This window comes from Perna viridis, chromosome 3 (genome assembly GCF_037379345.1).
Source record: "Perna viridis isolate PV_CMFRI_1.1 ecotype Kerala chromosome 3, ASM3737934v1, whole genome shotgun sequence".
NCBI classification, from domain to species: Eukaryota; Metazoa; Mollusca; class Bivalvia; order Mytilida; family Mytilidae; genus Perna; species Perna viridis.
In genome coordinates this window covers 32346552-32362382 of record NC_142447.1, presented here as the reverse complement: position 1 = coordinate 32362382, position 15831 = coordinate 32346552, and the positions used below count along the sequence as shown (strand labels likewise).

Genomic DNA, 15831 nt, shown 5'->3' with positions numbered 1-15831 from the left:
AGATGCCATTGTGCACCTCCTATTTTGCTTTTCCATCTGATTACAACGATGACATACCATTATAAAACTGATACAGTTTGATTGAGTTTCCATAACAGAGCATTCAAGACCATGTGTTTAAATGAAAAAGACAAAATCAATGTGGGTTTCTTACCAAAAAATGTTAAAAACCCATGGCTACTAGAAATTTTCTATAATTTCTGTACATGATCTTCAAATTTAAAAATACAAGAGACTCCCAGGAGTCTGAATCACTCAACTGATTAATTTTCTGTCTGATAATTTTGACACAATGAAGGACTTCAGTAGGACTTATCATAAAGATCATTTCATCAATTGAAAATTTCATTCTATCTATTATAGTTTTCAAGATATTGGCTGAAAACTGCTAAAAACATGATTTTTTGCCTTTCAAGGGCAATAGCTCTAACAAGGAGTCGTCCAACAAGTTTGATTCTTGTAAACTTTTGAAAGCTTTATCATAAGGGTCGTTTCAGCAATTCCAAATTTCATTCTACCTATCATAGTTTTTGGCTAAAAACTGTAAAAAAAAACAATTTTCACCTTTCATGGGCAATAACTCTTACAAGGAGTCCTCTGATAACTTTGATCCCTAAAGACTTTTGTAGGCCTTATAATAAGGATCAATTCAGCAATAAAAAGACTGGCTAAACCTAAAAATTTTGGAGATATATGAGAAACTGACTGACCCCTTTGTACTATTTTTAGAAACAGTAACAAGTTTTTCAATGGATCGAAATTCACTACCGGTACATTCTATGAAAAATACCCTAAGGAATATTAATACCAAATTTGGTTCCAATTGCTCAAGTTTTCGAAACAAAAAACATTAAAAATAGCAAAAAACATCAAAAATGGGTAATAAGGCCAACATGGCTTATCAGATTAAAATGAAAATTTGAACACCTAAAGATCTTAATCATGCTGAACACTTTTACCCAGTCAGAATTTGGTTAAACCGTACAATTTTGGAGATGTATGTGAAAAACCACTGTCTGACCCCTATGTTCTATTTTTAGTAACAGAGGCCATGTTTTTCAATGAATCAAAAATCCCCACATAAGTTCTATGCAAGATACCCATAGGAACATTCATACCAAGTTTGGTTCCAATTGGTCAAGTAGTGTCAGAGAAGAGTTTTGAAAAAATGTTAATGATGATGGAAGATGACAACAGACCACAGGTGATGGCAATAGCTCACATGGCCATTAGCTAGGTGAGCTAAAAAGTTGTTTATAATTATCTTACAGCATTAGCAGGAACAACTGTATGTTCATAGACTCCTGGTACTATTTGGTAACGACAGAATTCCCCTCTATATCCACGACCAATAGTACCACATCCTATTCCCCCTATGGGACAACCTGAAAGTCAAATATAAAAAAAGAGGTTTTCTAAGAACATAAATGTAATGCATTTTCAAACAATACAATTACATTTGCCACAGCACTGAAAAAAGCTTGTATATTGTCTGTGAACAAATTTACAAGCAGTATTACATTCTGAGCTATAATTTCTTGCCAATTTAAATATTTTACCTTTGTTACTCTATTATGATTCAAAATCTATAAAAAAATCTTTATTCTTAATTCTATATGTAATCACTCACTGAGAGGATTTAAAACAAATAGAATAATAACATAAATTATGTACATAAACGGAATGCACCTCCTGTTCTATAATACCTTAAGTAATAGTCCTTCTATTTCTCAGTTCAAAAACATATACTTACCATATATGGGTTTATGTGTTTTCTGATTTAAATGATCAATGAACATCATTCTGCCCTGTCTCCTATACTTAATCCACACTTTCATATACCTGTAAAACCACGAAAGATGTAGTTTCATTATACATGTAATGCAATGTACTTTTGAAGGTAACTTATGAAAGCATATATTGAAAGCATTCTCTTATGTCTAAAAATAATTTATTCTCCTGAATTAATAGAGCAACAAGTTCTCACTATGGTAACCTTGACAAATTTACCATATTACTTTTAAATCACTGAGAGTTTGATTTCCATCTATTTAAATTTATTTAAAATAATTTAGTATACGGAAATAGCCTAGAAAACTTCTCTTCAGGTCTCCCTAAGAAGTCAATTCTCCAAATATCAATACAATCATTTGACACCACCAAAATGGATACTAGTAGATTCCTCAGGTATAGTTCATAGGAATTGTTTGCATATAAGGAAATGTGATGCTTTTGAAAAATATACCAATGACTCAAATTTACAGAAATATAATTCCATGTCTTGTCTAGACCAGATTTATAATTACAGTTTTTTAGTAACTTCAGGTTGGAAAAATCATAATTTCTCACCACTACTTCTTTTTAAAATGGTTCCAAATTGATGAAAACTGATATAAGTATTGCAGAAGAGACACCTATACTTTGATAAAGCTGTTTCAATATGTTTGTGCTTGTAAATTGATCAACAAGCACACATACATGTAAATGATGATTTTTTTTCAGCACGAGTAACAGTTACTGAAGGAAAAATAACAATATTAAAAAATAGTATTCGTCCCACGTCCAAATTTTTCAGAAAAGTTGGATGAGAAACTATGAATTTTTATATTATGTCCTTAACTGACCTACTGGTAATCAGCAAACTTAAGATGAAATTCTAAATGTGGTCGCCAAAAGAGTCATACCTTAGTCTTGCCTTCAGCAACATTTGAGTCAGGTGAGACAATAAAATGCTCTTCACATACAAAAAAATTCTGTTATTTCTATTTTCACTTAAAAGTACATATCTACTGATTAGGCCTCTCTAGCCTATGGCTGCATCCTCTTACAGGTTAAAATTTTCAAGATTCAAATGCATGAGATTTGGCAAAACTTTGAAAGATCAAAGACAAAAAAAAAATCAAAAGAAAATGCCACTAATTAGCTTCAAAATAAGTGTCTCATGCATTCTGCTTGTGAACAACTTTTAGAGTAAAATAATGCAATTTCTGTTTTTATACTAAATTATCTCTAACTTAAAGATAAATGACGTCACAATGTAAAGTTACATCATTTGTCTGATGTCAAAATGTTTTTTGACGACAAATCTAGGGTGACTTGGAGCAAATTGATAAGCGATTCAAATTCAAATTATTCATTGGTATAAAATTAAAATAATAGGATGACAACCAGTTACAATACAGAACAAGTGCAAAACACATAATTCAATTTTAAAATAAGCAAAGAGAAAAAAAATATTAAAAGACTTGTTATTGCAAAGGAGAATCATAATAATCAATCATGATATTACACAAATGCACATTAATCAATAGCCTATCGAATACCTTTCATTTCCAAATTCAGTTTGTACAATTCATAAACATGTGTTATACATATGCAACATACATCATAACCATAAGTGGAAAAATAAACTCAAATTTTTCATTATTGAAAAATGACTAAATTCATTTTTAACTTCAACATTACATAGTGGACAAATCCTTTGATCAGGGGTCAATTTTTTTTCGTCCCATAACTATCAGATATCCTTACTCTAGTAAATACAGACAGGGACTTTATACTACACTCCCCGATGCAGACAAGTATAAATTGACCTACACTTAGAAATCAATGGTAAAGGAAAACTATTGCTTTCATCAGTGGCAACATCCCTGCATATGGAGTGTTCATATCACAACTCATATGTTATGCCAGAGCTTGCCGAAACTACGCGACTTTTTGTATCATGCTAGACTTCTAACAAAAAGGCTTCAGGAACAGGGTTATGTTGTTACAAATTTGAAGTCATCACTACAGAAGTTTTATGGTTGTCATCATGAACTCGTATATTGCTACGGTGTATCCATCTGCGCCATGAAAACTGATTTGTTCAACGTGTCATAGTTTTCCTTTCCTCTTTGATCTACCCCGGACATGACTTTCTATGAACAACTCGGCAGATGTTTCAAGAAAAGCAGAGGACACTTACCCTACTGGTGGAGTCCGAGTTGCTCATCTGCTTTTGTTACTTTGTATGTATGATTTTAGTTACTTTATGTTCTTTGTTGTGTATGTCTGTTTTCCATGTCTGGTCTTTGTCTCTGGATTACATTCTTATGATTACCACTAAAACCTCAGTTCCCTTGATTACTTTTTCATGTTTAATGTCAATTACTGGTCAGAGAGTAGATGTCACCATTTTCAAGACAGAAGCAATTCTTGCCAATCTGCTCACAAAAATTTTATTCCTCAATGGAAATTGTTGTACGATAGCTCATTTCTGAGACCAAAATATCATTAATCTGTTAGACGTTTTTCCTTAAATTCTGGGCATGAAAGGAGGACAAAAATCAGGAGGGTCTAAAACACAGAAGGGTTGAAATCACAGAAGAGTATTTGACACTTTCAGACGTCATATTTTAAAAAGGACTAAACCTAAATTTTGTTTGCCACCTGAGCTAATTTCAAACTCTTCCGGTCAACTTTTTGGTACCTTAATAATATTATTTTCTAATATTTTTTACACCAGTAGATATATATTTCTGAATCTGTTTAGATTTTCATTCTAGGTATAGTATTTTTTTTAAGATGTAACCTTTGAAAGAGCCAGAAACTTTTCCACATTTTAGACCCTCCCCAAAAAATCATTTGGCGAGAATTACTTGCCGGCGAGAACTCCTGCTTGACCAGTAGACATGAGAAAAGAAAAATATCAGGCGTCCTTCAGGCAATGCCAGCCAATTAGATAAATAAGTAAACTATATTTTATCTTATGTTTAACAATCAATTCACCTATAACTTAGGCCAAGAATAGATGGAATCAAACTCAATCTTGGCTTCACAAAAGGGTCACATTTTTCTTGGCACTCGTAATCTAAACTTGCTCTCCAACCGAAACTTGGCAAGCCTTTGATGTCATCTCTTGGTGTAAATTTACTCCCTTCGGGGGTATGGTCTGTGATTCGATATTTTGCCATCATACTAGTATCCCTGTTTTCATGAAGCTTGAAGGGAGCCAGCAGGAGCCAGGCTTGATGTCGGAAGTTCAAGATCCGTGACGGTTTCATTCGGAATTTAAAATATATTGGCCGCTTCCGTTTTTAAATTTTGGTTGCATAAAACTTTATGAAGATGTTTTCGAGGTGTTTCAGTCCAAGAGCGTTGAACCAAACGGTAATTCAATGCATGATATAAACAAAGCAAACCATTATTTACCAAAATGTGACTTCGAAAAACTTAAAAAATATAATTAACGTCAAAATAAGCAAGTGACCTTTGACCATTAAATTAAGTTACAGATCTAGGATTTTTTCCGACAGTCTGTGAGGATCTACCATTTTTGCACATAATCCACATTAAACATGTGATAAAGAAAAGGTAATGATTTGCAATGCCTCTGAAACCAAGCAATTTAAAATTCATGGAATTTCCCCTGGAAAAAGATACCAGGCCATGAATTCAATTGCTACAAATATACATTCATGTTCACCTCAAGTCTTTTTGCTGTTGGGTAAAGGACAAATGGAAATAAAAATATATGTGAAGCAATGCAATTAGCAGGCATTTATGGCAAGCCATTGTGGAATTTATTCTCCAGTTGTTGGCATCAATAAATACTTACTACATGTGCATAATTCAAATATTGATATAAATGAATGGGCATTTAAAAACATGTTCATATGTATGTATTCGAATGTTGATAATTCATATATTGATATGATGCATGATGAATATTTTTAGCATATTATTTAATCTTGTTCTGGTATTCATGCATGCTGGTTAATATCCTAAAATAGTGTCATTTCAGTAGAGCAGCAATGTCGTGTACCAGACAATTTAAAAACAAGAATTTTGTGTACTGTTCCATTACACTGTCAAATCGACCTCCCATTTCCATCCAAGTTGTGTATTTTGTAGCTCATCTGGATGAAGGCCATGTCAGCTTTTGCCATCACTTGATGTCTGTTCTCGTCATTTAAAACAATTTTTCAAAACTCATCTCCTCTTACACTACTTTACCAATTAGAACCAAAGTAAATATGAATGTTCCTTACGTTCTCCTGCATAGAACTGACGTGAGGATTTTTGATCCATTGAAAAACTTGGCTACTGTAACTAAACAAAGACCATAGGGGTCAGACAGTAGTTTTTTGGATATATTTCCAAAATCATTGGTGAAGTCAAATTAAGACATTAGGGAAAATTATTCAGCATGATGAGATCTATCAGTGGTCAAATTTTCGTTGTAATCAGTTAAGCCATTTTGGAGTTATTGCCCTTTATTGACATTTTTTACTGTTTTTATGTTATTTCTTTCAATTATCTTCTCCTCTGACACAACTTTACCAATTGGAACCAAACTTGGTATGAATGTTTGTTGGGGTATCAGGCATAGAACTGTGGTGAGGATTTTTGATCTGTCAAAAAACATGGCTGCTGTTACTAAAAATAGATCATAGGGGGCCAGACAGTAATTTTTTGCATATATCTCCAAAGCTGTTAGGTTAAGTCAAATTCTTTCAAATGCTGAAATGATCCTTATTATAAGGCCTACAAAAGTTTTCAATGGATCAAAGTAGTCAGTGACTCCTTGCAAGCGTTATTGCCCTTGAAATGTGAAAAATGATGTTTTTGGCAATTTTCAGCTAATATCTTGAAAACTCTAATAGATAGAGTGAAACTTTCAATTGATAAAATGATCCTTTTGACAAGTCCTACCAAAGTCTTCTTGTGTCAAAATTGTAGGACAACTACATGTTAGAGTTACTGCCCTTGAAAGGCAAAAATTTTACCAGGTGAGCTATTAGGCTTTTGGGAGCCTCTTTTTTTTTCTGCAAATCTGTATTTGTTTATGATAAAATTGGACTAATCATTACTTATTTAATACACAGAATGGCAGTGATATTGTAACTTATCACTACATTTCAATTATAAATTATTTGTATAAGACATAGATAATAAACACTGTACCAGAGTTGAATTCAGATTGAAAGTAAGATTACTTTTTTTTATTGAAAGTGCTTTCATTTTTGTAACCCAAGATTCAAACACCTTAATTGTGGTGCCCTCATCAACAGGTTAATACATAAATGATAAATAATTGAATTCATCTTTTTATTGATGAAAATAAATGAATTATCAACATGTGAATAAATAATTATTAACATTTTAATAAATTGTCAAATTTATTGATATCAATAATTACTTATTAACTTGTGACAACATATTTATGTATTTGTTTATAAATCATTTATTAGTAATAATTACTTTTTAATGTGTGAATAAATATGTCACATTAATTGATATATTATAGGTGATGATTTATTGATATCAACAATTTATTCTTAATATCAATGATTTATTTATATATTTGACCTTCCATAATGGCTTGCCATATGTATTCTACTAATATGCATCATGTCCCACAACTGTCTTTGTAAGTTTACATCATTAAAGCATTAGTATTCCTTGAGACTAACACCCTTTACTTCTACCACATCACTTGTATACTGATGTATGTCAAGAAGCAGCGTTAATCATTTATAACTAATTTAAATTTATTTTTATTTTCAAGGCATTTGTGTTCAATCGATTCCAAAGTACTTTAGTAATTGCTGAACATGACAATCAAAAATTAGGCCCAATCACATTGAACACAATTACAGCAGCCAAGAAGATTGGAGGGGATGTTACTTGCCTGGTAGCTGGATCACAGTGTGCTAAGGTAATATAAAAGTTTTGACCAAAAATAAATAATTTTATTTTAAGGTTTATTCCTATGTGAGCAAAAAGAGCTTGCAGTTTTTTCTTGTGACAAATGATGGGATATAAATCTTCCAACTGTTGAAACTAATGATTACTCTCTATGTTCTAGACTTTGAATTTCAGTCTTTCAGGGGCTGCTCTGGCTTCCAAAATGCTATTGTTTATATATGTTATATGAAATTCTTATATAAGGACATGAACTTGCCATTAGAGGATGCTAGAAACAATGTGGAGTTCCTAAGTATTGATAAAATGTGCTGCATTTTTTTTCTATTTGAAGGTTGCAGAAGAAGCTAGTAAAATTCCAGGTGTAAACAAAGTTCTTCTAGCAGATAATGATGCTTTCAGTGGTTTTTTACCAGGTGAAAATTATATTCTCATTAGTACTGTGCAACAGGACACATAAACTTTGGTAACAAAAATAATATAAGTATTTCCTATTACACCTTAGAAAAAAGGTAGGTACGTAGTTTTTTTTTATATTTTACTATCTTTTTTTTATGCTGAATTTATTGAAAAACCTTTGGACTTTAATCATGCTTATTGAAAAAAGCCAAAAAAAAAAACTTAAGGGTACACTTTTTAGCTGAGAATAATAGTGTGGGTAGGGTAATAGGAACACACATCTGTTTTTGATTTGACCTGATTGTGTACTGCCATACTTAATATCTTGATTGAAGATTGGCACTGATTAACAAATGTACTTATAGCAATTTAGAAATTTCCTCAAAAATGTTTTTTTTATTTGTTCAAGGCTTGGAATTGATATAAAACTTCATACAAAATCCTTAATTGAATACAGCCAATATGTTGTAAAATATGAGCAAAAAAAATAATGAATAGCAAAATTCAGATAGACAGATACACGAAAAACCATGTACTTGGCTTGAAAGCTAAAACAGGAAACAAAGACAATCTGCATATACAATATAGTGAACTGAATAAAATGGAATACATATAAAAACTAAAGATAAGAAAAGCAAGACATAACACAAAATATGAAGCACTATGAATTCCCACGAAAAACATGGATTGACATTAGGAAATTGGTTAAAGCATGTTTGGCTCCACCAGAGGCACCCATCACATTTCAAGAGAGTATAACCCATTAATATTGTAGCTCCTAAAAATGAGCCACAAGGGGGCCTCATAAAAAACAAAATAGTGATTCACATATCATTCTATTCAATATGTAAATAATACAGAAGTGGTGAATGATTGATTGTTTGGGTTTTACACCTGAGTAGCAATATTTCAGCTATATTCAGGTGATTAGGAGTGGTGAAAAATTAAATTAAGATCATAAAAAAATCAAAGAATGTAAAGAATGACAACAGTTTTTGTATATCGAGATAGGGTCTCACATGGAGCCAGATACAACTGTGATGTTATGTCAATTGTTTAACATTATTCTGATAAGTCTTGAACTAATTTCTGACAATTATATTTATCAATTATTGATATTTCTTCTCTTTCTTAAACAATTGAATTTACCTGACTTATATTCCAGAATCGTTAACACCATTACTGTTGGCAACACAGAAACAGTTTAATTTTAGTCACATTCTAGCAGGAGCCACCGCTATGGGAAAGGTATGAGACTTCTGTAAAGATTTTCAACTTGATTCATTTTGTATGCCAGGTTCAAATTGCTGAAGCAGTCTACTTAAAAATTTTTCATTAATGTTATTAAATTAAATTTAAAATATTAAAAAAAAAAGGTAATATTGAATTTTTATATGGATGTGTTGATTTATTGGTTATCTGTACTTTGGTGACGGATATTCTCTATCACTTGTACATAACCCAATATTTGAAAATATCTGTCAAATTATTTGGAGTGATTGTAACATCATCATATCTTTCATGGAGTTTAAATGAATATGGCGCCAGGCACCAACATTGTGAAGTTGCACTGTATAATTTTTTGTGGAAAACTAAATATATATTGACATGATAAAATATGCAATAATTACAATTTTGTTTTGGTTTTGATATTTGTCAGAAACAAAATCAAAGTAGCTATTATTCAATATTGGAATTAATTTCAAAATTGGAATTTTATCTCAAGACTTGATCATGACATTAAAAGTTTTATTATTCCTTCTTATCTTTGAAATCTTCATATAAATATAAAACCTTTGGATTGTACCATTGTTCAAATAAATGTTTTCTGTCTTGTACTTTTGACAGAGTTTATTACCAAGGTTAGCTGCCAAACTTGATGTATCACCTATATCGGATATTATTGGTATCAAAGATAAAGATACTTTTATACGAACTATTTATGCTGGTAAGGTTGTGTTTCGTAATTTTGATTTTCTATGTTGAAGCTATATATATATGTATTAAAATACTTCATAGTTAATTTTGTGCAATATAGATTAAGTGATTTTCTCTATGCACATACCTGTCAACCCTCCCAAAATATTGGGGGAGGCTCCTTACAAAATCAAAAAAAATTTCCCACATAAAAATGTTAGATTTGTGGAAGGTTTTTGGTTAAAATTACCTTTTGTATTATATTTTCTGTGAAAACACTATATAATTCATTTTTACCTAAAAAAGTTGCTTTTATTGAAAAATCTTACACTTGAGACGTCCTCAATGGGGAGAATCTCTTTTATCAACTGTCCAAGGGTTATAAGGTTTGTATGCATAGTAATTGTTTAGTCAAATACTCTCTAAATGGATCTAGTTTTTATTTACACAAATTCTTATATTGAATTTTTTAGCTCAACTGGCCATGTGAGCTATTCTAATCACTTGGCATCCGTTGTCGTCATAAACATGAACAATTTTTCAAAACTCTTCTCTTCTAACACTACTTGACCAATTGGAACTAAATCAGGTATGCATGTTCCTTGGGGTATCCTGCATAGAACCGTTATGGGGATTTTTGATCAATTGAAAAATATGGCCTCTTACTAAAAATAGAACATAGCAGGGTCAGACAGTAGTTTATCACATATATTACCAAAACTGTTAGGTTTAGCCAATTCTGACTCGGATAAAAGTGTTGAGCATGATCAGATCTGTCTGTGGTCAATTTTCATTTTAATCTGTTAAGCCATGTTGGAGTTATTGCCCTTTTTCGTCATTTTTTGCTACTTTTAATCTTATTTCTTTCAAAAACCTTCTCCTCTGACACTACTTGACCTATTGGAACTAAACTTGGTATGAACGTTCCTTGGGGTATCCTGCATAGAAATGATATGGGGATTTTTGATCTGTCAAAAAACATGGCCACTGTTACTAAAAATAGAACATAGGGGTCTGACAGTAGTTTATCACATATATCTTGTAAACCGTTTGTTTAGCCAAATTCTTTCAATTGCTGAAATGATCCTTATTATAAAGCCTTCAAAAGTCTTCCAGGATCAAAGTTGTCAGACGGCTCCTTGTAAGAGTTACTGCCATTGAAAGATGAAAAATGATGTTTTTTTTTACAGTTTTCAGCCAATATCTTAAAAACTATAATAGATGCAAACTTTCAATTGTTGAAAGGATCCTTATGTTAAGTCCTACCATAGTTTCTTGGGTCAAAACTATTGGACAACTCCTTGTTAAATTTATTGCCCTTGAAAGACAAACTTTAACAAGGTGAGCTATTCAGGCTCCTGGGAGCCTCTTTTTTTCTTGATGTAGTGCTGTAGTTACATTTTTTATTTCAAATAGAATGTTGGATTTTTCAAGTATTCAAACATTGGTAACATTATTATGTTCCAAGATAAACAAGCCCTAATTAATTTTACGTTTATTATATATACTGAATATTACATGTTAAAATCTACACCAACCTGACCCTCCTATATCATCCCAAGGACCACAGACCTGCAGGGTATTATGGGTTTAGAGTTGATACAGCATGTGATACAGATTTTAACATGTCGTGTTCATTACCGGTATATCATATATTTTAACCATACATCAAGTATGGTCTGTGAAGGGGTGCGATACAAGGTATGCAATATAGGTATAGGGGTATGGTATAGGGTATGTGATATAGGGTAGACAATATAGGGTTTAAATAAACTCTTATAATGAATATACAAAAAAATTATATTTAATCTAAATATATAATATAGGGGAAAATAATATTCTTTTTAACTTAAAAAATATGCAGTTGTATGATGGTATATCAATGTCATCATCTGTAAACTTATGCAAATACCATGTTGCCATTGTTATGTACGTGTAAGTAAATATTTTTTACAAATTTGCATGATGTCCCGAAAAGATTTGTCCTAGTAATAAGTATTTATAATATGATTTATTTCATACTTTCATTTCTTTTTCTGCATCAGCTATTTTGTTTGAATTTTTTGTGTGTGTGCATTAAGTCATTGTTGTAATATTTATTCACCTGTACAGGAAATGCCATTCAGACCCTGAAGTCCAATGAAAGTCTGAAAATAGTATCAGTTCGAGGCACAGCTTTTGAGGCATCACCTGCAGATGGTGGAAGTGCTTCTTCAGAGAATGGTATTTTGATTTAATTAAAAACTTAACTAGAATTTCTTTAACATGGATTGCTTTATTAAAATGCCAAAAGAAGAAAATAGTTGATATTTCATATTAATTTCAGTTTCATTAAACAGTTAAGGAGGCTGATCTTGTGATGACTTGATAGTTTTTGTGAATCATGGAGCCTTTGAAGTATTCTTTTTGTTGCTTTTTAGCTCCAGCTGTGGATATAAAGAATGAATCTTCAGAATATGTGTCACAGGAACTAAGTAAGAGTGATCGCCCAGAATTAACAGCAGCAAAAACAGTCATTTCTGGAGGTAAATGGTGTATGACACATATGTACTTTAATCCTTACAAGTGTTACATGAGAAAAAAACCTATAATTCACAAGGATGGAAGTTACAAATACAAAACCCAAAAATAAGGATGTATGTCTTAAAGTATTACTGTATTACATATCATAAAACTTCTCAATCTCTTATCATCAATGTCATCAGTGAAATTTGATACTGAGTATTTTATTCTCTCTTCTATAATAGCATTTGCTGTCAAATGTTATATTATTGCAAGTTTTTTAATTACAAATAATAATGCCATGGATTGATTCAGAAATTGTATGGCATTCAGGTGTTGCTATTGCTCCAGATTTTAACCGTAGTATTTTTAACTCTTTGAGGCAAATCTGTAAGTGTATAAAGTTTAACAATGCTAAACTGCACCAATGTTTAATGTAAGTAAGTCATACTGAATACATGTACATGTTGATTTGTAGGTAGAGGTATGAAGAATGGTGAAAATTTCCAAATGTTGTATGACCTGGCTGATAAAATGGGGGCTGCAGTAGGTGCATCCAGAGCTGCAGTAGATGCTGGATTTGTTCCTAATGATATGCAAATAGGACAGACAGGCAAAATTGTAGCCCCAGTAAGTTTAAGTTGTGCTAGAACAAGCATATGCATATGTCTTGGTATACAAGACCAATGTGTATGATTTGGGAATTTGTAGCAGGGCTTTTTATATTGTAAAAAGTACCCCTTCAAAAAAAATAAATCAGGAAGTTCAAACTATAAACCCTTAAAAATTATTACAATTTTTCAAAATGATTTTTTTTATTGGCAGATTAATGTAATAGTACAATGATCATCAACCTGGCTTGAACTAACCTCATGGTATGGGGCCATTCTAGGCACGTAGAAACTCAGTAGTAAATTATGCAGAACCCTGTGATCTCTGTGTTTTTGAAGATGACCAAACTTTTTCATGCATTTTCTATCATTTTTATTTTATACCCCCTGCAAAGTTGGTGGTATGTAAGAATCAATCTGTCTACCAGTCCATCTGTTTGATCTTTAACATTGAAAGCATAACTCCTCTTTCAGTGTTCAAGAAGTTTTCATGTGCATGAAAAGTAAATTATTCTCAAACTTCTCTTTAGGAAAATAATCTAACTTTAGTGTTTAACATTTGAAGGGGGGTATTTTCTTACTGATTTTCCTCTTTTAAGTACATGTAGATTACAAAGTGAAATAGCTAAAAACCTAACCAGCAGTGTTCATTTAAAGTAGGAGTTTCCTAAGTAAGAAATTTTGGCAATTTCAGGGCATGAAATAAAAATTTTAAGATCTTTTGCTGAAATTTCAGTATTCTGCCAAGGCTGGTATTTGTGTATTTCATGCATATTTTTTTTAAATCACTCATAAAATTTGTCTGTACGTGTAATTTTCACACCTAAAAATTCATTGGTAGCTCAGGTACACAAAGTTTTCATGAGGCCTCAGGGCGTATCATATTTTCAAACGTTAGCGATAACTTCCGGTTTCGGGCTTTTTCATTTAAACATAACAAGCATGTGGTGCTCCTTTAGTGTGGAAATCTTAAATTTTAAAAACATAAAACAAAAAGATGACAGGAAGCTATTCAAAATTGTTTATCTTTAAAATTGTCCTTGACATTATGAACTAACTAGTCTCTATGTTTCAATGAATCTCATTATACTTTTGTTCACATGATGACATTTGTGTGTTTTAACTAATAAATTCAATTAAAGTTAGTTTCTTACCATGGATAATGTAATGTCCATGTCAATGTGTCCTGTCTAAAAACAGCTCTAAATGTAATTATGATAAATTCATCATCTTGATAATTCTGATAAGACACTCACAAATGCACAATTCACAAACATCAACTAATGTGACATGAACATACACAAAAGACCATTAAATCAAGTTCCAAGGTAAGTGCATGTAAATACGGGTATTTAATAAACTTTTGACAAGTTTTATTGATGTAAAAAAAATTCACCCACAAAATTTAGACATATGAAATTCACCCCAAATTTTCAAAAACCTTGAGAACATTGAATTTGACATTCTCTTATTATTTTGCACCTAAGCATATTTTAGCATGGTGGTCTATGCATTGTGAATTTGTGTAGGCATTGGCCTCAACTGTTCTTTGAAATATACATTTTTAGTTGTTTGACAATTTTTTCAATGATAAATGTAGAAAGGCAGCAACATACAAGACCAAAATTAGGTATTCTACAAAACTGGGAAGTGCTGACCAAGCATTGTTGGTGTCTATAATCATATTGATACTAAAGCTAAATTTGATATTGATATAATTTATCTCTTCCAGGATTTATATATAGCAGTGGGTATATCTGGTGCCATCCAACATTTAGCAGGTATGAAGGACAGCAAGGTTATTGTTGCAGTTAACAAAGATCCAGAGGCTCCAATATTCCAAGTTGCTGATTTTGGTCTTGTACAAGACCTTTTCAAGGTAATTTATTATGCTTTGTTCAAATGTGAAAGAATTTCATTGCTTCTTATCTTTGTTTTAATTTGTACATGTACTTCAGGTTATGAGTCATAGCCCTACTTTATGTAAAACCATTCAGACCTGTTTCTGAATATTTTAGATGAGAATAAATATTCATGTTATTCAAGATAGAATCATCTCTTTGAACTCTTAAGAAGAAAATTTTATTTATTAACTCAACAATATTATTCTTGTTTGCCTGAATGAATCATGATCTGTCAATACTTGCAAAGTAGACACATATTGACTTAAAGTCACTTTATCTACTATAAAAAGCAGATTTTTAATGAGAAATCAGTTTCAATCATGTAACATCGATAAGCTTTGACAAATTTAAATACTTGAAAGAGTTGCACAGGTATATTCTATCCCTATATACCAGAAAAAAATCTTTGTTTATGTATTGATTAGATCACTCTTTTATAATATATATATCTTCTTATTTTGGTTGATACATCATTAAACTGCAACATCCTTTCATTATATTTCATTTTTTGGTTCATATATCTATTTTCATGTTTTCAGGCTGTACCAGAAATGTCAGAGCTTGTTGGAAAGAAGTGAAAAAACTAACAAATTCGTTCATATATAATGCAGGGAACTTCATAACAGAAGTAGTAGGCTCCTGATAAAGACTACATTTATTGAGACAATTGGAATATTATTATTTTTACATTGTGTGACTATTTATTATTCAGATTTTCACTTGGAGTGAAATAAAGTAGAAGCTACTATTGTATAATAAACTTTCTGTGATTCAATTCAGTGATGAGTTTGCTTTAAAAATTGATATGG

The 15831-nt window shown here is 31.5% G+C and overlaps 2 protein-coding genes across 3 annotated transcripts in view; one reads left to right on the top strand and one right to left on the bottom strand.

The window, feature by feature from the left end:
• LOC148621901 (non-lysosomal glucosylceramidase-like) overlaps nucleotides 1–5039 on the bottom strand; it is a 25651-nt gene extending 20612 nt beyond the window's left edge. For both annotated transcript variants that reach the window (XM_088576732.1, XM_088576733.1), the window contains exons 1-3: nucleotides 4771–5039; nucleotides 1754–1842; nucleotides 1270–1385 (exon numbers count right to left, since the gene is read on the bottom strand). In XM_088576732.1, the coding sequence (XP_088432858.1) occupies nucleotides 1270–1385; nucleotides 1754–1842; nucleotides 4771–4958 (393 nt within the window). In that variant the 5' untranslated portion in view covers nucleotides 4959–5039. The remainder of the gene's footprint in view (nucleotides 1–1269; nucleotides 1386–1753; nucleotides 1843–4770) is intronic.
• LOC148621900 (electron transfer flavoprotein subunit alpha, mitochondrial-like) lies at nucleotides 5028–15801 on the top strand. The gene is made up of 10 exons (XM_088576736.1): nucleotides 5028–5151; nucleotides 7553–7702; nucleotides 8024–8105; nucleotides 9254–9336; nucleotides 9937–10036; nucleotides 12118–12228; nucleotides 12426–12530; nucleotides 12986–13137; nucleotides 14851–14997; nucleotides 15562–15801. The coding sequence occupies exons 1-10, from the start codon at nucleotides 5104–5106 to the stop codon at nucleotides 15598–15600; spliced, it is 1017 nt and encodes a 338-aa protein (XP_088432862.1). The 5' UTR covers nucleotides 5028–5103; the 3' UTR covers nucleotides 15601–15801.
• The last annotated feature ends 30 nt before the right edge of the window (nucleotides 15802–15831 follow it).